The sequence below is a fragment of the Sus scrofa genome, chromosome 9, assembly GCF_054392235.1.
Source record: "Sus scrofa isolate SSC_HxYL_T2T_F1_AM1 chromosome 9, Sscrofa_HxYL_maternal_Yorkshire_Landrace_v2.0, whole genome shotgun sequence".
In the NCBI taxonomy this organism is placed as follows: Eukaryota; Metazoa; Chordata; class Mammalia; order Artiodactyla; family Suidae; genus Sus; species Sus scrofa.
In genome coordinates, this window is record NC_139391.1 from 110,772,444 (window position 1) to 110,797,978 (window position 25,535).

Sequence of the window (25,535 nt, forward strand, 5' to 3'; positions counted from 1 at the left end):
TGTTTGCTTTCACAATATGACTTTTCAAATGAAGGTGATAGAGCAGTCTTTTAAAATTTCCAATCCACTATGGGATGACAGAATAAAGTTTCAAGGCAACATCAATCACATAAAAGTTTCTAAATGCTTACTGTCATTTGTGTGTGTGTATGTATGCATTTCATTACAGACCAGGAAAATAGTCTGTAGTTACTGGTATCACACATTTAATGGCAATGATCACTACATACAAATGAGCATGCAATTAAAAAATTTCTGCCCTCTAAGATCAGTCAGTTGTTGGAAATTCAGAAGAGTTAAAAGAGTTGTTAAACCATAAAAACAAACAAATAACTCACCTGAATGGATAACCAAAAGCAGCTGTAATTGTTTTATTGTCAGGAACCTTAGAAGGACAAGACACTTGAAATTCTGTTTTGCCCTTAAAACCTCCACAGGTGGCAAAAGCAAAGATAGAAGCAATCTACACAAAATTAGACCAAAAAAAGAAAAAGAAAAAAACATTATTGTACCCAAACATGTCATTAAAATCTTAAATACAGTGATTATTAAAAACTGACTAACATTCTTGGGAGAAAATAGTTTCGAATGATGTAACTGACAAGGGCTTAATCTCTAAAATATACAAATAACTTATACAACACAACAGCAAAAAAACCGACAACATAGTTGAAAAATGGGCAGAAGACCTGAACAGACATTTCTCCAAAGAAGATACACATATGGCCAACAGGCACATGAAAAAATGCTCAACATTACTAATTATCAGAGAAATGCAAATCAAAACTACAGTGAAATATCATCTCACACCAGTCAGAATGGCCATCATTAACAAGTCAACAAATAACAAAGGCTAGAGAGGGTGTGGAGAAAAGGGAACCCTCCTACACTGTTGGTGGGAATGTAACTTGGTACAACCACTATGGAGTTACCTCAGAAAACTAAATATAGAACTACCATATGATCCAGTAATCCCACTCCTGGGCATATAGCCAGACAAAGTTTTCATTGAAAAAGACACAGGCACCCCTATGTTTATTGCAACACTATTCCCAATAGCCAAGATACGAAAACAAGCTAAACGTCCACTGACAGATGAATGGATTAAGACGATGTGGTACACACACACAATGGAATACTAGTCAGCCATAAAGGAGAACAAAATATTGCCATTTGCAGCAACATGGATGGAACTAGATAGACTCTCATACTATGTGGAGTAAGTCACAAACAGAATGAGAAATACTGTGTGATATTACTTATATCTGGAATCTAATATATGGCACAAATGAACCTAACTACAGAAAAGAAACAAACTCATGGACATGGAGAACAGACCTGTGGTTGCCAAGGAGGAGGGAGTGGGATGGACTGGAAGCTTGGGGTTAGTAGATGCAAACTATTGCATCCGGAGTAGATAGGCAAGGAGACCCTGCTGTATAGCACAGAAAACTATATCTAGCCACTTGTGTTGGAACATGATGGAGAATAATGCGAGAAAAAGAATGTATATACATACGTATGTGTGACTGGGTCACTTTGCTGTACAGCAGACATTGACGGAACATTGTAAATTAACTATAATAAAAAATTTTAAGGAATTCCTGTCGTGGCTCAGTGGTTAATGAATCTGACTAGCATCCTTAAGGATGCAGGTTCGATCCCTGGCCTTGCTTAGTGGGTTAAGGATCCAGCATTGCGGCGAGCTGTGGTGCAGGTCGAAGACGTGCCTCAGATCCCATGTTGCTGCGGCTGTGGCGTCGGCTGGTGGCTACAGCTCCGAACTTCCATATGCTGTGGGTGCAGCCCCAAGAAGACAAATAAATAAAAAATAAAATAAAAAACTAACATTCTTAGAATTCTTATTTGTCAATTAAGATGGTGAAAAACATTTTCCCCTGAGTGTAATACAGAAATTAGTATAACAGCCCATTTAACAATTCACTTGCTCATTCTACACTGTCCCTACTATGCATTAGTACGAAATTCAAAGGAAGTCCTATATAAGACTTCCAAAATCAAAATCAAAAAGGGGGTGAACTGGAGATATTTTATTTAGAACTCAAGGGTAACTGTAAAGCCAAGAAACTCTAAGCAGAGGTGTTATTTCATGAGCTTGCAAGGGCTCACTTGTGGTTATTTCCAGGTCTCAAAAAGTAATTGGAAATTTGTTTTCTAGATCATACCAATACTTTAATAAAGTAATGATGTTCTCTCAAATGCTATCCAAACAGTTAAAAAAAAAAAAAAAAAGGAAAGCATCTTTATACTGATAGGGAATCAAACTGTAACACATTCACAAAAAGGAACATTATGCAGTCATTAAAATGTTGAAGAATATTTAATGATATTTAAAAAGGTTCATTACATACAAAATTTATTTAAATAATGCATTGTGCATGAGTTTATACTTACGCACATACACAGAACAAAAACTAAAAATGCATCAAAATTTTAAGTGGTCACTTCTGAACAGAGACAAATGATAATTCCCTTTTCTATTTGTATCTTCTAAATTTTCTACAAAACAAACAAACAAACAAAAAACAGATACAGCATAGGGACCAAGAGCTCAATCCTTCAGCAAATGTTGATGACTCTATAAAGTACACTTAGAATCTGATCACTTTTTATCACCACCATTGCAACATCCTGATCCAAACCACTATTACCTCTTGCCTAAATTACATGCTAATAGCCTTCTAAAGTGACCCTCTTACTTCTGTCCCTGCCCCTGCTTCTATCTATTGTCAACACATCAGCCAGGGTAATCTTTTAAAAATATAAGTCAGAAAACTACCCTCTGCTCAAAATTCTCCAATGGTTTCTGAGTTCCCTCCAAATAAGATCAATGTTCATATAATGGCCTACATATCCTTTCCTCCTATATATTTTGTCTTTTTGCCTTTGCTAAGGCCGCTTCCACGGCATATGGAGGTTCCCAGGCTAGGGGTCGAATTGGAGCCGTAGCCACCGGGCTACGCCAGAGCCACAGCAACGCAGGATCCGAGCCGCATCTGCAACCTTCACCACAGCTCACAGCAATGCCAGGTCCTTAACCCACTGAGCAAGGCCAGGGATCGAACCCGCAACCTCATGGTTCTTAGTCGGATTTGTTAACCACTGTGCCACAACAGGAACTCCTCCTCCCTTGATTTTTTTTTTTTTTTTTTTTTTTTTTTTTGGTCTTTTTGCTATTTCTTGGGCCGCTCCTGCGGCATATGGAGGTTCCCAGGCTAGGGGTCTCATCGGAGCTGTAGCCGCCAGCCTACGCCAGAGCCACAGCAACGCAGGATCTGAGCCGCGTCTGCAACCTACACCACAGCTCACGGCAAAGCCGGATCCTTAACCCACTGAGCAAGGGCAGGGACCGAACCTCATGGTTCCTAGTCGGGTTCGTTAACCACTGCGCCACAACGGGAACTCCTCCCTTGATATTTTTGATCTCATGGTGCTACTTGTCCCCTTGCCAAATGTCCTTATACAAATGGTCTCCTTCCTATTCCTTAAATACATGAGAGAAATTCCTCCTATAGAACCTTTGCATTGACTATTCCTTTTGCCTGGAATACACAGTTAACTTAGTACTTCACAGCTCCCTGTTCCAATGTGACCTTATCATTGAGGTCATGCCTTTCCCTAAACACACTATATTAAATAACAGTCCCCCTCCCACCCTATCTGTTCTCTTTATTTGTACTGCTCTATTTTCCCCCCATTGTAACTACCTGACAATACTTAATTATTTGTTTGTCCATTTTTCCCTAGAGTGTAAACTAAAAGAGGGCAGGGGTTTGTTTTGCTCAAGGTCACGTACATCCAGCAAAGGTAAAATTCAAAGCAGATCTGGCATCAAAGACTACACTGTTCAACACTGATATAAGGCATCCCATGGATTAATCCAGGATCTTGAATCAGGCAATAATCAAGATCACAACTATCCATGGAATTTTTTTTTCTATGAAGACGATATATATATAAAAGGGAATCTGGTTAGAGATAGGAAGAGTCTGATATAATGTCTGCACGTTTGAAATCTTCTGTTAAGAGTTAAAGAGGTAAGAATAGATAACTATCTCAGCATAAATGTGCTTGAATACAGAGAGTTAAAACAGAAGGCCAGGAAGTGAATCTTAAGCATATATCCACATTTAGAATTAGAAAAAAGAAAAGAGGATACACAAATTGAACCAATGGAATACATTAAAGAGGCCAGAAATTAGGAGTTCCCATTGTGGCACGGCAGAAGAGAATCCAACTAGTATCCATGAGGATGTGGGTTCAATTCCTGGCCTCGCTCAGTGGGTTAAGGATCTGGCATCGCCATGAGCTGTGGTGTAGGTCACAGATGATGCTCGGATCCCGCACTGCTGTGGCTGTGGCTGTGGTGTAGGCTGGCAGCTGTGGCTTGGGTTTGACCTCTAGCCTGGGAACTTCTATATGCTGTGAGTGCAGCCCTAGAAAGCAAAAAAAAAAAAAAAAAAAAGAGGGGGAGGGGCAGAAACAGACCTGGATATAGAGACAAATTATATCTAACAGAGCTGGCATTGCAGGTCACTAAGGAAAGGAGAGTGAATGTTGGTTTTAAAGATAGATCTACAAACTCCTCAATACTTTTCCCCTCAAGAGGTAGAGATTATTTTTCCCCCCCTTATATGTGGACTGGACATAGTGACTTGGTTCTAGCAAACAGAATATGGTAGAAGGAATGGAATGTCCTTTCTGATATTAGGTAAGAAAGAGTCTACAGTTTCTATCTTCATTTCTCACTCTCTTGAATCACCAGCTCTGGAGGAAGACAGCCACCATGTTGAGAGGATACTCAGGGAACTTATAGACTCTGGGGATGAGGAACCACATGAGGGACCTTGAAAGTATATTTGTCTGAAGCTTGCCAACAGTCATGTTCGTGATGTGGCGCAGGGCTTGAGACAACTGCAACTCAAGGCAACAGCTTGAATGAAACCTCATGGGAGATCCTGAGCTAGAATCACTCAGCTAAGTCACTCCCAGATTCCTGAACTACAGAAACTGTGAAATAATAAACTGTCTGTAGTTTAGTGTGATTTGTTATAATGATATAGATACTTAATACAAGAAGGACTGCTCAATAAATGGTCCAGATGGGATAAAGTTTTAAATGTAAATAAAAAATGAGTCTTTAAAAATTTTAAAGACAATATAAAAGAAAACTTGTGATCACAGAGAAGGGAAGAATTTTTTAAGCTTAAAAAGAAAGCTAACCATTGGAGCTCTCGCTGTGGTGCAACTGGATCAGCAGCATCTTGGGAGCTCTGGGACACAGGTTCAATCCCCAGCCCAGCACAGTGGTTTAAGGCTCTGGTGCTGTAGCAGCAGCTTAGGTTGCAACTATGGCTCAGATCTGATCCCTGGCCCAGGAACTCCATATTAGAGGGGCAGCCAAAGAAAAAGTTGTTAACCATAGAGACTGTTAAACTCAACTACAGAAAAGGTGGGGTTTTTTTGTTTTGTTTTGGGTTTTTGTTTTTTTTTGTTTTTGGGTTTTAGGGCTGAACCTGCAGTATGTGGGAGTTTCCAGGCTAGGGGTCGAACTGGAGTTGTAGTTGCCGGCCTACCACAACAAAGCAACTAGGGATCAGAGTTGAGTCTGCAACCTACACCAGAGCTCGCAGCAAATACCGGATCCTTAACCACTGATCAAGGCCAGGGATCCAACCCACATCCTCAAGGATACCAGTCGGGTTCATAACCCACTGAGCCACAATGGGAACTCCCAGGAAAAAGGTTTTTAAAATCAAGGCAGCTTTTTACAAAATAAGCTAGAAACTAGGAGAAAGTATTTGCAATAATGTCGCAGAAGATTAGTATCTAAGAATCTTGCTCGTTCACATTATATGACATCCCCAAGAATATTCAGAGTATCACTATTTATGTTATCAAAATATGAGGAGAGAAGGAAAACAGCAGGAAAGTAGATAAAATACAGTGGTATATAGCACTTAACAGTGGGAAGTTACACAGCAGTAAAGATGTACAAATTACAGCTACCTACCTCAACAAGATGAATTGAAACCTAATGCTGAATGGAAAAAAAAAAAGCTGCTTAAGACTACACTGGGTACACCATTCTTTTAATAGCTATTACTCAGCTACACCATTTTCGCCACTATCTCTGTTCAGACCCTCACTATTTTCCCCTGGGACTAACTCAACAGACTCTTACTTTCACTTCTAAACTCATTCTCAATACCATTTGTCTTTTACATACTGTGGGTTCTAGAGCTGCAGTGTCCAGTAAGGTGCCAAAAGCCCTATTTGGCTACTGAGCACTTTTAAAATGGCTAGTTAGTATAAAATATATAATGGTTTATGAAGATTTAGTATGAAAAAAAAGAATATAAAATAGCTCATCAATTACTGTTTTTTTGTGGGTTTTTTTTTTTTTCTTTTTTTTTTTTTTTTTTGGTCTCTTTCAGGGCCATACCCAGGGCATATGGAGGTTCCCAGGCTGGGGGTCAAATCGGAGCTGTGGACACCAGCCTACGCCACAGCTACAGCAACTCGGGATCTGAGTCACATGTGCAACCTACACCACAGCTCACGACAACGCCCCAACCCACTGAGCGAGGCCAGGGATAGAAACCAAGTCCTCATGGATGCCAGTCAGGTTCGTTAACCACTGAGCCACTACGGGAATTCTTTTTTTTTTTTCCCAATTACTGTTTATTGATTACTTGTTGAAAAAACATTTTGGATATCCTGGGTTAAGTAAAATGAATTATTAAAATTCATTTCACCCGTTTCTTTTCAATATTTTTACTGTGGTTAGCAGAACACTTAAAATTTCTGCATGGCCTGCACTGTGCATATAGTTTGTATACTATATAGTTTACAATGTGTTCCTATCAGAGCTGTTTAGAGTGATGTCACATTGATATGAAATAAAAATCTGGTCATGTCACTCTCCTGTTTAACAGGATTTCCCTCTATTGAAAGCTATTGCTTCCAGACCTAAGATAAAGATAAAAAAAAATTTTTTTTTTTTTAAGCCCAAGCTTCTTAATTTGGCATAAAATGCAGGGATATAGTAGCTACAATTTTATCTTCCTCGATTTACACACTATATGCCTTTCCGGGTCCCATACAACTTTGTCACAGTGCACTATGTACTTACTGCTCCTGAAACACACCATGGATTTATGCCTTGGATATATGGGTTTATTCTGCCAGGATTTTCCCCCTCCATCCCCACCCCAGTTCTCTAACAAGCTCATCCATTAAGGCCCTGCCCAATTCCTTGTGGTAGAACTATTCTGTCTTCTGAGCTTCATTTTTGGGCTCACTGCTTCTATTACAGGCATTTTTCTTGTGTACCTTGCCTTATTAAAAAAAAAAAAAAGCAAAAATAATAAAAACTAGTTTCCAGAGTTCCCATTGTGGCTCAGCAGTAACGAACATGACTAGTATCCATGAGGACACGGGTTCAATCCCTGGGTTCACTCAATGGATCCGGCACTGCTGTGAGCTATGGTGTAGGTTGAAGACGTGACTTGGATCTGGTGTCACTGTGGCTGTGGTGTAGGCCGGCAGCTACAGCTCCAATTGGACCCCTGGCTTGGGAACTTCCATTTGCCTCGAGTGCAGCACCACCCCCCACCAAAAAACACCTAGTTTTCCAAATTTTTGTTTTGTTTTGTTTTGTTCTTTTTGCCTTTTCTAGTGCTGCTCCCGCAGCATATGGAGGTTCCCAGGCTGGGAGTTGAATCAGAGCTGTAGCCACCAGCCTACGTCAGAGTCACAGCAACTCGGGATCCGAGCCTCGTCTGCAACCTACACACAGCTCACGGCAACGTCGAATCCTTAACACACTGAGCAAGGCCAGGGATCAAACCCACAATCTCATGGTTCCTAGTCGGAGTCGTTAACCACTGAGCCACAATGGGAACACCTAGTTTTCCATTTAATACAAAAATTAGTACATAAACAGCATTCTGTACCATAGCTTACTGCTTTTAAGACTAATGCCTTTACCTCTTCCTTTGCATTTGCTCTTATTCAGGATTTTCAGTGCCTACCTACCTAGCAGAAGGCCTGACAGATACCAAATGCTCACCAAATGACTGCTTAATTAAGGGGGAAAAAATGTCCAATAATCTACAAATAAAACCATATTTTGAGTCTTACGTACCCACATTTTAGGTCTGTCTTTTTGTTATGAGGATAAGTAATGTCATGTTTGCTATCTTAGTCTTTATCTTATAGGAAGAAAGGAATACGGTACACACTTTTTAATAATGAAGTACAAACAATCTGAGGGTAAACTATCCAACCATGTTCCCTCTCCTTACAGTCTTCTAATATTCTGATTCATATTACAAGTTATATACTGGCAGGCCATGGGTGAAACCTGGCCTGAAGACGGATTTGTAGTCTTCCAGGTATTCATGAAAAATGTGAATTTGTCGTCAATTTTTTTTTTTTTTTTTTAGGGCCACACGCGCAGCATATGGAAGTTCCCCAGGTTAGGGGTCAAACTGGAGCTGCAGCTGCCAGCCTGCATCACAGCCACAGCAATGCATGATCCAAGCTGCACCTGTGACCTACACCACAGCTCACAACAATGCAGGATCCTTAACCCACTGAGCAAGGCCTGAGATTGAACCTGCCTTCTCATGTATGGTAGTCAAGATTCGTTTCTGCTGAGCCACGATGGGAACTCCTGTAGTCAATATTTTAATAACGGCAAAATGAACATAAAAATTCAGATTTCTTGCTTGTCCTGCATTGGTGTGGGGAAACTAAAGATACTACATCAGACCCATATTCCCGTAAAGCAATAATCACATAGAATTGTGACAGGTGACATCCAAGTATGTGCTTTGCAGATTACTGCCACTCTCTATTGTTGTAACAACCCTCAGGATGAGTGCTAGTTACCAGTAATCAGTGAACTTATACTATTTTTCTTTTTTCTTCCAAATAGCTTAACTCATTTACTCCATGAGGGGATCCTAAGAGCACTTCAGCTTGTACGCCTAGTTTAAAATGAGGTGTATTGCTATGCTGATTTATCGCTCCTTGCCACCTGTGAAATTAATTTTCCCCTCTCTCTGTATCCTATAAAGAATGACTGAAGCTGCTAATATGAAATTCCACCTGTAGAATAACTAGGAAGAACCCAAGAATAAGATGATGGCGAGCTTCTGATCAGGTCAAAAAGGCTCCGTATTTATTATGACAAGTTCCACTTACCTCTCTGCCCACTGGACCCATATTAGAGACACAAAAGATCCCTCACTAATTTAGAGATCTGTAACTCTGGGGTTGATATCACAGCCTGGTTCTCTAGATTACTACTCTCTAAAATAGATCAGAGTGTTCAACTAATTGGTGTACAAGAAGGAAATATGTCTATTGATATCTACTTTTAGACTTAAGGAACTAAAGCTTTATTCAAATTAACAGACTGCTGAAACCCATGCTGGACCTGTATGTCACAGTCAGATGGCAGTATAGTGTGCTGGGTATCCTAAAAGGTAAGGGAATCCCATACATGGAAGGACAGACAGGGAAACCTTCACCTATATCTTCCACTTTTAGAGTTCAGGCATTACAACGTCAGTGTGCCTAGCTAAAGTAAGTTTATGGAATAAATTATCTAGTTTTAATCAACTAAACTTCACAAAATGGACTGGTGGCTTAAAAATGTCTTCAGAGAGGAGTTCTCGTCGTGGCACAGCGCAAACATATCCGACTAGGAACCACGAGGTTGCAGTTTCAATCCCTGGCCTGGCTCAGTCAGGTAGGGATCCGGCGGTGCTGTGAGCTGTGGTGTAGGTCACTGACACAGCTTGGATTTGGTGTGACTGTGGTGTGGCAAAGGCCACCAACCGTAGCTCCAATTAGACCTCTAGCCTAGGAACCTCCATATGCCATGGGCGCAGCCCTCTAAAAAAAAAAAAAAAAAAAAAAAAAAAGGCTTCAGAGAAACTACGGAGTGATGACCCAAAAACTCATATCCTTTATTAATAAAAAAAATAACAAAAAAAATATATTGAAAACATCTTTATGTCACATTTATTCTTAAACAACTGTTAAAGTGAGTTGCTAAGAAACTCCAAGGTGTTAAGAAATCTCCAAGGAACCTAAATACACTTATTTTAAAATCATTTCAGACTGTTCTATTATTTTTATGTCTTTTGAGGACAAATCAATATCCTAATTTATGATCTGATGGCTGTCTTGAAGTAAGTTTGTCACATCACAGAAAACTGATAGTATTTGTTTCCACTAACATATTTGAATTTTAGGCAAAAATTTGTTTTCCTTATGTGTTTTAGGATATTTCATATAGGCTCAACTTGAGAGTATGTTTTTTTCCCCTTTTCTCTCTTGGTTTTAGTGGTTTTATAAGTCATCTTTTTATAAGTTTTATGTCATTTCTACCAGGCCTTCTTAATCCTACTCCTACTCTTGGTCCTATTCTACTTATGACAGGACTCCCAAACTACAAGCAAGGAGAATGTTCAAGATACCACAAACCCAGACCTAAAGTAGGCAGACTGGTTGATTCAGGTCTTTGATAGGGGGCTATTTATCTCTCCTTCTACTTCTTTAAGTACTCTGCTCCATGGAAGCCATCAATCCAAACTATAGGTTAAAGTTTTTCCCCAGGTTTATTTCCCAGATCCAGGAACAGTCTTTCACCCACCCATACTTCTGGTCCATTACTGATCTTTGATGATGTTTAATCCTGTATTAGAAAAGCAATTCTCAACGTTTGGTCTGTGAACCCCTGAGAGTACCCAAGACCCTTTCAGGGAGTCCACAAGGACAAAAAGATATTTCCATAATATTATTAAAACGTTATTTGCTTTTCACACTATGTTGACATTTGCACTAATTTGCATAAAAGCATTGGTGGGTAAAACTGCTGGGCTTTAGTAAGAATCAGAAAAAGCATAAAACTGTTATTTCACTGCCATGTACTTGTATTAAAAAAAAAAAAACAAAAACCCTCCAATGTCACTTAAGAATGTCTTTGATGAATCAGAAAAATTATTATTTTTATTAAATCCTGACCCTTGTGTCTTAACTTTCTGTGTGATGAAATAGGATTTGCAAATATTTTTACTGCTGAAAGGACAACATACTGACTGGAAGAAAACATCTGTAAACAATGAGACCAACGAGGTCTTAATTTCCAAAATGTACAAACAGCTCATGCAACTCACTAACATAAAAACAACCCAATCAAAAAATGGGCAGAAGACCTATATGAATATTTCTCCAAAGGTGTAGAGATAGCCAATAGGCACATGAAAAGATGCTCAATTTTGCTAATTATCAAAGAAATGCAAATCAAAACAACAATAAGGGGAGTTCCCCGGTGGCACAGCAGGTTAGGAATCCACCGTTGTCACTGCTGTGGCTTGGATTGCTGCAGTGGCATGGGTTCAATGTCTGGCCCAGGAACCTATGCATGCCATGGGTGCAGCCAAAAACAAAGCAACACAGCAATGAAGTATCACCTCAGAATGGCCATCATTAAAAAATCTATAAATAACAAATGCTAGAGAGGGTGTGGAGAAAAGGGAACCCTCCTACACTGTTGGTGAGAATGTAAATTGGTATGACTACTACGGAAAACAGTATGGCGGTTCCTCAGAAAACTAAATCGAGAATTACCACATGATCCAGCAATCCCACTCCTGGGCATAAATCTAGAAAAAACTCTTTTTTTTTTTTTTTTTTTTTTGGTCTTTTTGCCTTTTCTAGAGCCGCTTCCGAGGCATGTGGAGGTTCCTAGGCTAGGGGGGTCTAATCGGAGCCGTAGCCACTGGCCTATGCCAGAGCCACAGCAACGCAGGATCTGAGCCGCGTCTGCAACCTACACCACTGAGCCACGATGGGAACTCCTAGAAAAAACTCTTAATTCAAAGAGATACACGCACCCCAACGTTCATATCAGCACTACAATAACCAAGACATGGAAACCACCTAAATGCTATCAACAGATGAAAAGATAAAGAAGATGTGGTTTATATATACAATGGAATACTACTCAGTCATAAAAAAGAATGAAATAATACCATTTGCAGCAACATAGATGGACCAAGAGATTACCAACAAAGTGAAATCAAAAAAAGACAAAAATTGTATCACTTATATGTGGATCTAAAATATGATATAAATGAACTTATTTACAAAACAGAAAGATTCACAGATACAGAAAACAAACTCATGATTACCAAAGGGGAAAGGGGTAGGGGAGGGATAAGTTAGCAGTCTGGGATTAGCAGATACAAATTACTACATATAAAATAAACAAGGTTCTGGAGTTCCCATCGTGGCTCAGTGGTTAATGAACCCGACTAGGAACCATGAGGTTGCAGGTTCGATCCCTGGCCTTGCTCAGTGGGTTAAGAATCCGGCATTGCCGTGAGCTGTGGTGTAGGTTGCAGACACGGCTCAGATCTCGCGTTGCTGTGGCTGTGGTCTAGGCCGGTGGCTACAGCTCCGATTAGACCCCTAGCCTGGGAACCTCCACATGCCGCGGGAGCAGCCCTAGAGAAGGCAAAAAACAAACAAACAAACAAACAAGGTCCTACTGTAGAGCATAGGGAACTATATTCAATATTCTGTAATAAACCACAATAGAAAAGAACATACATAGAAAAGAACCATAATAGAAAAGAGCAAAATGATATATACACACCAGGAACTAACACAACAATGTAAATCAAATACCTAAAAAGAAAGATTTACTGTATACCCTAATACAACGGTTGACTCCAGGGAAAGCATTTAAACAACTAACAGCAATAGCAATGCCAGATCCGAACCACATCTGCAACCTATACTGCAGCCTGAAGCAACACTGGATCCTTAACTCACTAAGCAAGGCCAGGGATTGAACCCACATCCTCATGAATACTAGTCGGGTTCTTAAGCCACTGAGCCACAATGGTAACTCCATGTCAGATCTTCTTGAAAAATGAATAAAATGAACTTTCACTTCAAGGAAAACTGGCAGCATCTGTTGCCATTGATGCAGTCAAGCTTTCAAGTGATTAATTAATTATTCTTATTTTAAAATAAGTGTCTTTAAAATGTCTTGGCTTAATTTTTTTTTTTTTTCCTTTTTATGGCTACACCTGCCCCATATGGAAGTTCCCAGGGTAAGGGTTGAATCAGAGCTACAGCTGCAGGCCTATGCCACAGCCATGGCAACACCAGATCCGAGTCGCATCTGTGACCTATGCTGCAGATGGTGGCAACGCCAGACCCTTAACTCACTGAGTGAGGTGAGAGATTGAACTCGCATCCTCAAGGAGAAAACAGTGGGTCTTTAACCCACTGAGCCACAATGGGAACTCCTCAGCTTCAATTTCTAATACTGTAAATACTGTCAGATACAACCCACATAAACAAAGTTCTTTGCAGTGCTCAACATTAAGGAGTATATAGGGGCTTCTGAGACCAAAGAGTTTGAGAACCATTGTATTAAAGCACTGCTCTATTATCTTAATTTTCCCTTTAATGTTTCATCAGAGATTGCTATTTGTATGTGTGAAGGGTGTATACATACGTGTTTGTGCACTCTAAAAGCACTGACAACATATATATGTTACATATGAAAAAAAACATCTAGTCTACTGCATGAGACCGCTTAAATACTGAGAGGATTCCAGGTAGAAGAAACACAGCAAAGGCACAGAGGAAGATAAGTCTACTACAAGCTTTACATGTATAAAGAGCCCTGGTATATACAAAATGCCATTTGAAATCCTTTTCCCTTTTCCATAATAGGGGAAAAAAGTGCACACAAATGGAGAAATTAAGAGAAAAATAAGTTTCCTAAAAAGTAGTCTGTGCCATAGACTGATAGCCTAAAAATGTAAGAATTATGCAAATGGATGAAATAAACAACCATCACTAAGTATGCCTCATCTCCTGCACTATGCAATACTATTTGTATTTTCTGGGGTGCTCCCCTGGGCTATATTATGAACCACAAAATTAGAATAAAACATGGAACCTATCTGCAAAACTCTTATAATCTACTTGGGATGACTAAACTTTAAGTATTTTATAAACTACTACGTATTTCTGAAAGTTTCTTGTTTAAACAAATTGGTATGTGCAATGCTTAAATGGTTACAGGTTTTCTTATTCAATGTTTTTTTCACACTAATTTTCCTGTTTAATAATTTACTCCAAAGCAATGCTTTTAAATGTTCTTTTGAATTTTCTCATTAATTATAAAATAAGAAAAAAATTCAAACTTTATAAATAAATCAAGAAAACCCTACTTGTTTTTAACTTCTAAGATCTTTTTAAAAACATGCATGTAACAAAAAAAAATACGCATATAACAAGAAAAAAATTACTTTAGGTATCTCTCGTTTTTGTTTCTTGAGCTTGAAATTTTTGGTATAATCTTTTCATTAATTTCTTAAAAGACCAACAGAAACACAAAGGTAAGTCACTGGAAAGACTAAGAACAAACTATTTGAGTCCTGGATGTAGTCATCATAATCGTGGGATACTGGGTAAATTACTTAATTTCTCTAAGCCTCAGTAACATGGAGACAATAACCAGTAACATGTATTATGGAGAGAAACATCCTTGCAGGTTGTCAGAAAATTAAATGGGAAAATACAGACAAAGCCCTAGCACACTTATTACACTAAATAAATATCTCCTGTTAATACTGAGAATAAGTTTGACCAGCACAGACAAAAATACTCAGATGGGAGTTCCCACCGTGGCACAGTGGGTTAAGAATCTGGTGTTGTCTTACTGCAGCTGCAGCTTGGATCTGATCCTGGGCCCAGGAACTTCCGTGTTGCTGCAGGTGCAGCAAAAGAAAAAAAAAAATTCAGATGGTTAACAATTCTAAAATTCAACCTAATTAGTCTATAATTTCTCATATACTTCCAAAGAGTATTTCTTCCACAATTTTGTGTGTGTGGAATTAGGAAAACATATAACTTAGATTTATTAAGAGCTGAACATTTAACCAGTGTCCACCCTAAGTAGTAAGAAAGTCTGGAACAGTGTTCAGTATTAAAAAGCAATCACTTACGAGGACTGACTATAAAGTAAGAACCAAGTTAAAATTTATCAGAAAAATATTAAAGAACTGAAAAAAAGCTGCTCTGATTAAATTAACCCCTGTCTTTTATTCGTGCGTTCAACTCCGACACATGGGGCATCTGCTCTTAACTAAATTTTACCTTGTAATCTTGATAGAATGTTAAAGGCAAGGAAAACACACAGACAAATGAAAAATCTACAATATACCATTTCTAAAGTTTAAAATATGTAATAGAGAACTTAGTGATGTTGAAACACCAGGAGATATGTATGTCAGTCGTACAGGGCTCAAATTCTACCCACTGTCTGGATCTAGTCTTCCTGGAAACAAAGTATTTCAATCCTTTAAGAACCTACTACTGTTCGCATATATTATCATCATTCACATATTACATACTTAGTCATTCCAACAGCCCTGTGAAGTACCCATATAAGTACAACAAAAGTTCAACCTTTACTGAATACTTAATTACACAAGAGAACCAAGCAGTGTCACTGCCAGGCACTGTAACTAAGGGCTAGACAAAGATTAAACACACACGCACACACAGAAATGTGGTGGCTGCAGTTTAGAAGCAAAGTAGAAATACTTCTGCTCTGGCAATTCTATTTTTATTCTGTCAATAATAACCCCTTGAAATTTATATTATACCTTAGTCTAACATCGTCTAGAACCTTGCTGAAGATAAGCTGATTTGTGAAATTATTTTCGTAGTTAAATGGATAGTAAACACCTTTCTTCTAGGTTTTAGATTTGTTTGTAAACTTATTTATTGACTATTTTTAGATGTAACACCATACATCAATACCTTATGAAACTTGAACAATTCACTCAGAACACAATTTAAAATTTAAAAGTTCTACTACAGGCCTTTCTCCTCTAGATGCCTGGTTTATCATTCATCCGCTCTCTGCCTATTTCTAACTTCCAACAATTCTATTCATGAGTCTCTTCTCTATAGCTCATATACACATTCAGTCTTTCCTACATTAAAATGGGTTACCACCCATCTCTCCCATCTTCAAAGAGTGATTTACTCTGTCTTCTCTTTCTTATCATACATCTATGTGGCCTATTACTATATAGCTCCTGATTTTACCAAAACTGCTCTTACTAAAGTCACCAGCAGCCTCTTCATTACCAAAATCAAGAGGTGCATTTTAGTAATTATTTTCCTTAACCCACTGCACCTAATATTGCTAAGTACTCTTTTCTTGAAGTATCTCTAATATTGATGCTAAGATGCTATTTCTTTCCATCTTCCTAACCACCCCTTTTTCCTTTGCTGCTAAACATCTGCTGAATTTCCAGCCCATACTTGTCTTTAAAATTCTAGATCCATGTATCTAACTGCCTACAGGATACTTCCACTTGTGTGATCTCAAGAGACCACAAACTCAATACATTTAAAACCTTACTGACCTTCCACCAAAAATCTGCTGCTTCTCCTCTGTCTTAGATAGATGGGCCACTACTAATCCAAGTCAGAAATATGGCAGTCATCTTTGAGCCCTCACTTTTCTTTACCCTCCAAACACAGTCTAATTTTTAAACCTTCCTTTTCTAGCCCCACTGCAATTAATTTTAGGCCTTCATAATGTTTCAAACAACAGATCGCCTGTCCTCCAGTTATGATCTTTCCTTTCCAATGCATCCCCTACACGGCTAACAAAATTTTTAAAAGGCAAATCTAATGATATTACACACTTGTTTATTTACTTTTCAATGTGTGTTCACCGCACACAGTAGGAATTCTGGGCTTAAATGGAAGCTGTCCAATAAACAACCTAAAACTCTATACCTGCACAAGTGCATTTCCCTAAGGAAAGGGCCCACATTATCAAAGGTTAACCCAAAGGGTGAAGAACAATTGTCCCATGGGATAAACTCCAAACTATTCTTCGAGCCCTGTGAAACCTTTCAGAAACATCTCAAACTCGTTCCTGGTGTATGTTCTAGTCAACCCCAATTACTTTAAATTCTCAAACAGGGCTATATGCTGCTTCAACTTTTCATATTACTGTACATAAGATTTTCTCTGACTGGAAAGTCATGCCCCACACATTCCCCAAATACTCATCCTTCAAGTGTTCTTTCATCTATGAAATCCTCTCTAGCACCGCCAAGCAATTGATTTCTCCTTCCTTTCACCTATTACATTTTGCCTATACCTTTGCTATAATATCTACCATATGGCATATTCCTATTTGTTTTCAGGTCTGTCTTTCTTATTAGGTCATGAGGAAAACATACTCAAATATTTGTTGAATAAATATTCTGTATATCATTAACAATGAATACTCTTTTCATAAAAGATTCTCCTGTGTAATAAGTTGTTCAAACTGAAAGGAGTATTTCTTTAAGCTTAAAAAGGATATTTTAAAAAATATATCAGACCAATGATCACTAATCAACTTATCACTAGTGTTTTAAAATATTAATGAAAAAAGTTAAGTCTATTTAAAAAAAAAGATTGACAAATAGCGGACATATCAACAACTGAAATATGAAAAACTAAAAGCAGAGCTACCACACAATCGAGCAATCCTACTCCTAGGCATCTATCTGGAAAAAATGAAAAATCTAATTCAAAAAGATAACTGCACCCCAATGTTCAAAGTAGCACTATTTAGAACAGCCAAGACATATAAGCAATCTTAAATGTCTACCAACAGATGAATGGATAAAGAAGATGCAGTACATATATACAATGGAGTATTACTGAGCCATAAAAAAGAATGAAATTATGCCATTTGTAACAACATGGATGGACCTAAAGATTATCATACTAAGTGAAGTTAGATGGTGAAAGACAAATATCATGATATCACTTGTATGTGGAATTTTTTAAAAAAAGATATAAATGAATTTATTTGCAGAACAGAAACAGACTCACAGACTTTGAAAACAAACTCATGGTTACCAAAGAGGACAGGTGTTGGGGGGGAAATGAATACACTGGGGGTTTGGGACTGGCATATGTACATATGACTAGCAACATGGACCTATGGTATAGCACAGGGAACTCTACCCAATACTGTGATAATCTATATGGGAAAAGAATCTGAAAAAGAAGGGATGTATATATATGTATAACTGAATCACTCTGGACAACAGAAATTACCGGGACATTGTAAATCAAAAATACTTGAATAAAACTTTAAAAAATGAAAAAGTGTAGTATATATGTGTGTGTGTATACATATACATATACACACATATGGAATACATATACACACAATGGAATACTACTCAGCCATAAAAAGAATGAAATGCATTTACAGCAACATGGTGGACCTAGAGATTACCATACTAAGTGAAGGAAGCTGGAGAGAGAAAGACAAATATCCTGTATGGCTTACATGCGGAATCTTTAAAAAAAAAAAAAAAAGGTACATATGAACTTATGTACAAAACAAACCCCACAGACAAAGAAAATAATCTTACCATTTACCAAAGGGGAAAGACAGGGAGAGGGATAAATTAGGAGTTGGGATTAACATATACATGCTAGTATATATAAAATAGATAACCAACAAGGATCTACTGTAGAGCACAGGGAACTTTACTCAATATTTTTTAATACCCTATAAAGGAAAAGAATCTGAAAAAAGACATATATATCTATGTACAACAGACTCACTCTGCTATACTCCTGAAACTAACACAACACTGTATCAACTATACCTCAATTAAAAAAAAAAAAACTGACAAATAATATAAGCAGAAATATAAACAACTGCCTTTTCATTTAAGTGAAATTTTAAATTAATTATAAATTTAATTATAGTCCTCAATGAGAATAAACTATGATGTATAAGATTTCTCTTAAACTTGATATCTGATTAGCCCAGTTTTGTTTTTCCTCCTGCAACTAAAATTTTTATAGAGTCAAATAAGCATTTCCTTTATATTTAAATCTGGACCTAGGTTTATAGAACCCTAAATATATATGTGTGTGTGTCTTTAAAGTAAACATCTGTGAGAAATTAGCACAATTCGGTGTTCAGAAGACACCAAGTAAAAACTGGGGAGAAACATAGGAAACTTTGGGTAGGAAGGAGATCAGACTGAGTACCCAATTAGAAAAGTTGAGTTTCCGTGTTACTTTAAGAAACATCCTCGGCAGGTTATTTAAAACGGGGAATCAGAAGTTCTTACCCTTCACCAGTTTATCACTAAAATATGGGGTTGAAGAGTTACGGACGTAAATACGGCTAGCTGTAAAAGCAACTTGCCTGCACGCTGTACAGACGCCAGCTGCCTATTAATACAGGCCTAAAAACCAGCCCTGGAACACGGGCTAGGCCACGAAGTCTGAAGGTAATGTGCAGTGCCTGGTGCATTCACTAACTCCTCCGCAGTGACTGATCATTACCAAGGTCGAAGTAATAAATCTCCTTTGATGTTAATGATTGAGAGTGTTCCCTGACTGCAGGATGTTGCTGGGAAATACCCCAAATAAATTTGATGGCGATTCCTAACTTGTGTTTAAGTGGATCAGACTATCAAGAACACGTTTTGTTCAAAGACCCTCTCCCCTACTCCCCTACCCCCGTCCGCTTCCCTGACCCACAGTTTACTTTTATCCATATTTAACTTAGAGGCAATCTTAAAAGCAAATTAACTGAGAGCTCGTCAAATCACTTTGGGAAGGCGCACTAGCTTTCGAAGGAGCGTGGCCTCAAGTTAGCCCAGGGCAGCAACACACAGGCTGACCCTTTCCACCCGGGTACAGAGGCACCGCCGGCCGCAAAGCGACTTCGGTCCGTCGGGTTTCGGTTAGACCGCAACAGGAAGTTTTCTCTTCCCTTGCGGGAAGCAGTGAAGCCAAAGAGAAATTTGAAGCACCACTCCCCCCGGGACACCGAGGTGAGCTTGGGTGTGGGAGGGCGGCTTCCCCCGGCCGGACGCAGCCGAGGCACCCGTGATTCGTCGCGACCGCATCGTCCCCGCCCCGCGCGGGCCCAGGCCGCGGCCACCGTCCCCTCCCCGTGCGTGCAGTCCCGACCCTTCCCGTCCCGTCCCGGGGACGACGGCAGCTTAGGGGTCCGCCCGGGCGGGGCGGCGTCTGGGATCCCGGGGCGCCGCCCCGCCCCCGCCACCTCCCAGCCGAGGGCGCTGGCCCGGCTGTAGTGGCAGCAGGAGCGGGCGCGGAGGCGCGATTCCCCGCCTCGCCGGAGCGGGCTGCACTCACCAATTCGAGGACTTTGATGAAGCCGAGCGGCTCCTTGAGCGGGTTGAGGTTGAGCTGGAAGGAGGACATCCTCTGAGGGAAGGAGGGAAAGAGTCAGGACGGCGGACAGGAGGAGGAGGGGGACGGACGAGACCAGCAGCCAGGCCGCGAGGAAGGGCAGGCGGGGCGGGCTCCGGGAGGCGGGCCTGGGAGGCGGGCCTGGGAGGCGGACCTGGGAGGCCGCGGGGCGGGGCGGCGGCGGTTGAGCCGCTGGCCGAAGCGCTGGGGCGGAGAGAAGGAGGGGCGGCCGCGGGAGGCGGGGGCGGGGCAGGGGCAGGGAAGGGGCGGTGCCTCCCTGGGCCTCACCTGGCCCAGCCGGCTGATCCTCTGGCGAACCAAGTAGATGTTGGACGCCATGCTGCTTGCGCCGCGCCCCCTTCCCTCAAGTCCTGCCCCCGGCGTTCGGGTTTCTGTCGCGCATGCGTGCCCCCACCCTGCGCCTGCGTAGCGGGGGCCGTTACCTCGCGCCCAGCCCAAGTTTCCGCTTCGTGGTCTCACCACCTCGCCGTACCAAGTTCTTTTCCTCCGGCTTACCGCCACAGTTCCCAACTTTTAGGTGGATTTAAAAAAATATTGACACAGATGAAGCCGCATTTCAAGGCTGGTGTTAGGGACCTGTTGTCAAACTGGTGGAAAGTTATTGCAGAACAACGGACTTTGAGCGACCGAAGTGTAGGGTATCTCTGTCAGAAGCGTCATTCACCAAATATTCTTATGGAAATTAACTTTGTCAAAGCCATCTTTGGAGTTAGGCTTGAGAGATGTAGGAGAAAGGTTATACCTACCAGAAAATGGCTTACCCACCTGTCCTACCCTGTCCATTAAGTTCTCCGCGTGGGAAGCTCTTGGAGTCTTTCTACGGAAGACTAATTCCTGCTTTCCCTTCAAGAGTCGCCTTGGGTGACACTTCCTGGCATCCAGTTATCCGAGCCCCGAAGTAATGATCTCCTTACTGCCTTCCCCCAAATCTAGGAAGATTGGAGAGCTGGAATGCTGGCGGCTTGGCGTGTATGGTAAGATGGCTAACACCATGTAGCAATACATGGAGAAGAAAGGAATTTCGCACAGTAGAATCTCCTACCAACGTCTGAGCAGTGATCTATGAATTAGCAGGTTCCTTGCGATTGAAGTCATTCCGCTCTTATTGACTGTCTTTCTAGGAAGCTAATCCTTTCTCATCTGAGACTGGTTTACCTACTTACTTGCTTCCCAGAGAGTGCAAAGAATGTATTTCAATTTTCTGGTCCACACTCTTACTCTTTTTATCCTGACTTCCACTTCTCAGTCCTCAGCACAGCCTTATTTATGTTCAGTGGGCACCTAGTGAATGATGGCAGATTCCTCTTTCTAAACAAAAAGGCATCAGAGATGCCCCTCAAGGCAGAATCAGTGGAAAGTAACATACATTGGTACCCAGTGCATCTGAGACCACTGGTAAGTGATAATCCAAGTTTTTCTGCTTACTCTTTTATTTTATTTTTTTTAAATTTTGTTTCTGCACCTTTTCTTCCTGCACCCCGGTTTTGGGATCCCCAAGGTAGTGATCTCCTTAACAACTTCCTTGCTACTCTTCTTTTTGTATCCTCTTTAGTCCGTTTTTCTAAACTCTTAACCCTGTTCTGTTGAGGCTTTTGGGTTGGCATCTGGGGGTGGATTGTGGATGGTAGTGCTATTTGCTTAGGCTTCATATTCACTGAGATTCAAATTAGACTTTCATGTTATTTCCAAATGAGATATACACCAACAGAGCAGAACATTATTCACTTTGCAACTTTATTAACTTAAAACATTGAAAACACACTGTTTTGAGGTAACCCAATTTTGGTATCTCTCCATTTTTTTTTTTTTTTGAAGGTCTTAGAAACGAATTGACCAGGCCCTTTCTCAATTTCTGAGTTTAACTTTAGGTTTCTTCTCTTCTGCCTCTTTTTGCTTTCTCTCCTGCTTCTGGATCACACCCACCAGTGGAAGGTATAGTTGTTTCTCTTCAGGATACCATTAGTGCTAGAAGATGCACCTTGAAGGTTAAGAAGTTCTCTTTTCCTTGTCCATGTGCTACTAGATTTTAAAAGATAGAGACCACTTAAGGAAGCAGAAGAAAAGTGTCCGGTCCCCTATCAGAACTCACTCACAGGCTCTGACTGGGCAGAAGAAAACAGGAGTGAGCTACTGCTGTTACCCTCAGTTATGTATACCCCAGAGCTGCTTCTGCCAGTCAGCAGAGCTCAGAGGAGCTCCTCCTTTCCTGAGAAGGAGCTGGTAGTGGCTGGTAGAGTAAGTGAGATCTGATTAGGCAACCAGATTCTTGTGAATTTTTTGAATGCTGGAAAAACAAGAGTGTCTAAACAATAGCATCTCATCGAAGGCACAACTGTTCAAAATCTGGGAAGAATGTTCAGATGACTGTATCACATTGACTGCAGCACTACTCATTTTCTGATTTGCTCTAACAATCTGAAGAAAGAGCCAGAAGCACTCGGCACAACATGTTCTACTCTCTACCAGGGCCATCATGGAAAATAATGCTTGTAATGCAGAATTGCCCTGTCTGAGGTAGTATAATTGAGCCCTATCTATGATAGTATAATTATGGCTAAGTTACCTACATAATTTGTTATTGTTTGACTATTTCTTTGCTATTTATAAAATATATGCCCAGTTATATTGGGATTTAAGGATATGCAAGAGGTCAGGAGAAAGCTTTGTTTAGGGAAATCATATCATTGGCTAACTATAACATTTTTTGGCATTTCTTGATGACAATACAGAGGTTTATTGGAAAGATGAGATTTTGTAACTCATTCTCAACAAATATTTGCCCTTTTTTTTTTTAAAAAAAAAAGATAGTGTTTAATTCCAAGATAGAGTTGAAAATCTGGGTTTTGCCTATGAACGCAGTTCTTTTCGTTTCACTGATGAATTCAACAAATCATTTTAGAAAAATCAAAGAACACTCTATTTAAATTTTATGATAGACTGACTCAATGGACTCAGTAAATTAATCTCAAAATAATTAAAAGGAGGTCTTTCTATAATTTAATTTTTTTGGCTTTTCATTTTGTTTTTGGCCAAGCCTGCCTGCAGCATGCAGAGGTTCCTGGGCCAGGGATCATAACTGAACCAAAGCAACAACCCAAGCCACCCAACCCAAGACAAAGCCAGATCCTTAACCTGCTGAGCCACCAGGGAACCCTGAGGTGTTTTTAATTTTAAAGATAATTTTAGACTTACAGAAAATTTGCAAAATACAAAGGGTTCCTGTATACATATCAGTCAGTTTCCCCTCATGCTAACATCTTCTATAACCAAGATGCATTTGTCAAAACCAAGAAGTTAACATTGATATATTACTGTTATCTAAACTACAGAATTTTGCAAACACCAGTTGCCCACTAATGTTTTTAGTGCTTCAGGATCCAATCTGGAATACCACATTTAACCTAATGAGATCTTTTTGAAGGGATGTTCAGGAGTGGAGGGAAATACGTAAGACAACATCATTTTCCATTCTGTTGAAAACTGAACAAAATGCATGAGAAGGTTTCAGTATATGACAAATTGCCTTGACCCCAGTAGCCCCCTGGTCTGTGGTTGCTGCCTGGTTGTTTAGTACCTGCCCCACCTTGGCTCTCTTAGGTGTTGGTGTCCAAACTTGTGGCCACGACCTACTGCATATGACTGATTCAGGAACATGCCTGAAGCCAGGTGTCCACTCTCAAGGTCCTGGGCTCTCACCACCCACTGCACTAAGTATAAGTTTCTGGAGAGCAAGGGAACCCTCCTGTTGCTCTGCAATCCCTGAAGTTGTGGTCAAATTCAGTGGTTAGCAGCAGGGCTGTGTTCTCAGACTCTGGCTTTAAACTCCTCCTCTACTTTGTGATTTTCAGCAAGGGGTTTAACTTACCTGAGTTTCCATTTTCTCATTTTTCCTTTTCCTATCTTTTCACTCTTATTTTGTAGAGAGGAAACAAAGTTGTAGTGAGGTTTAAATTTTATAATCTTGAGAGATCAAATAGAGGAATGCCTGGTACAGAGTTAGCACTTAGTAAATGTTACCTGTTGTTATCACTATGTTCTAGAAACAGTAGGTGGACCAGTCTCCCAACTGGGTGGTTAAGAAGCACACTCATGCTAGAGCAAAAGTCATTTTAGGAAATCAAACATTTTTTTTTATTAGCTAAGAGACTAGAGTTCTAAGGGAAACTATTTGGTTGATAAAAGAAATATAAAAGTTGGGACTAGAATTCTAGAAAGCAGAGAAATGCAGTTTTTAGCTCCTGAAAATCATGTAGGGCAAAGGTCACACAAATCCTCTCTAGATGGGTCCAATTTTAATCTCTTTGTAGCCGAAGGGAGCACAGTTCTTTTCAACTTTTTTTTTTTTTTTTTTTTTTTTTTTTGGCTTTTTGGCTTTTTGGCATTTTCTGGGGCCGCTCCGGAGGCACATGGAGGTTCCCAGGCTAGGGGTCGAATCGGAGCCATAGCCATCGGCCTACGCCAGAGCCACAGCAACGCAGGATCCGAGCCGCGTCTTCGACCTACACCACAGCTCATGGCAACGCTGGATCGTTAACCCACTGAGCAAGGCCAGGGATCAAACCCACAACCTCATGGTTCCTAGTTGGATTCGTTAACCACTGAGCCACGACGGGAACTCCATCTTTTCACCATTTTAAGTTTATTTCACGTTTAAGCAGTGAATAAACAGAAAAATTCTATTTTGTAGGGGCTAATTTCATAATAATCATGACAAGTACTGTAAACAGTTTTCTAAATAAAAAAGATTTATCGTTTAATAACATAACCTAGAGTTATGACTGTTCATGGTTATTTTTCTCATGTGATCTTTGAGCTAAGAGAGGGTATAGGAATTATGATCCACATTTGCTGAGAGGGAAGCTCACAGGGTGGAAAGCCTGTTGGGAAAGGCCTCATAGAAGAAGTGATGCAGCACTGAAGCTTGAGGGATGGGAAGGGGTTCAGCAGGTAGATGAGGGGGTTCCCTGCAGAAGTGGAACAGAAGGTAGGACATGGTGACAGAGGAGAGGGGTGTTCTCTTGGGGCACCATGTGCCTCAGTATGTCTGATGCCCTTGGTAAGGGAGCAGCATAGAGGCAGGGGATTTATATGTCAGGCTAGGAGTTTATTCTCTGGCAGTGAGTTGCTGGGGTGCAAAGGAGGGAAACACAATCAGATTTCAGTTTAGGAAGATC

At 40.2% G+C, this 25,535-nt stretch overlaps 1 protein-coding gene and 1 long non-coding RNA gene across 6 annotated transcripts in view; one reads left to right on the forward strand and one right to left on the reverse strand.

Annotated features, from left to right (window-relative positions):
• The window catches only part of SYPL1 (synaptophysin like 1), a 32,544-nt gene extending 11,818 nt beyond the window's left edge, over window positions 1-20,726 (reverse strand). For 3 of the 5 annotated variants that reach the window (XR_014816114.1, XR_014816113.1, XR_014816112.1), the window contains exons 1-2: window positions 20,284-20,456; window positions 339-463 (exon numbers count right to left, since the gene is read on the reverse strand). Coding sequence is in view for 1 of the 5 variants with exons in the window: in XM_021063515.2 (XP_020919174.2) it covers window positions 339-463; window positions 20,284-20,355; window positions 20,629-20,679 (248 nt within the window). In the remaining 4 variants the exon portion in view is untranslated. Of the gene's footprint in view, window positions 1-338; window positions 464-20,283; window positions 20,457-20,628 lie in introns of those variants that run through there. The other 2 variants (XR_014816111.1, XM_021063515.2) reach the window with 2 other exon arrangements.
• A 71-nt stretch (window positions 20,727-20,797) lies between these two features.
• Window positions 20,798-25,123, forward strand: LOC106504993 (uncharacterized). Its single transcript, XR_002335905.2, has 2 exons — window positions 20,798-21,756; window positions 22,288-25,123. It is a non-coding gene; the product is annotated as an uncharacterized LOC106504993 (long non-coding RNA).
• The last annotated feature ends 412 nt before the right edge of the window (window positions 25,124-25,535 follow it).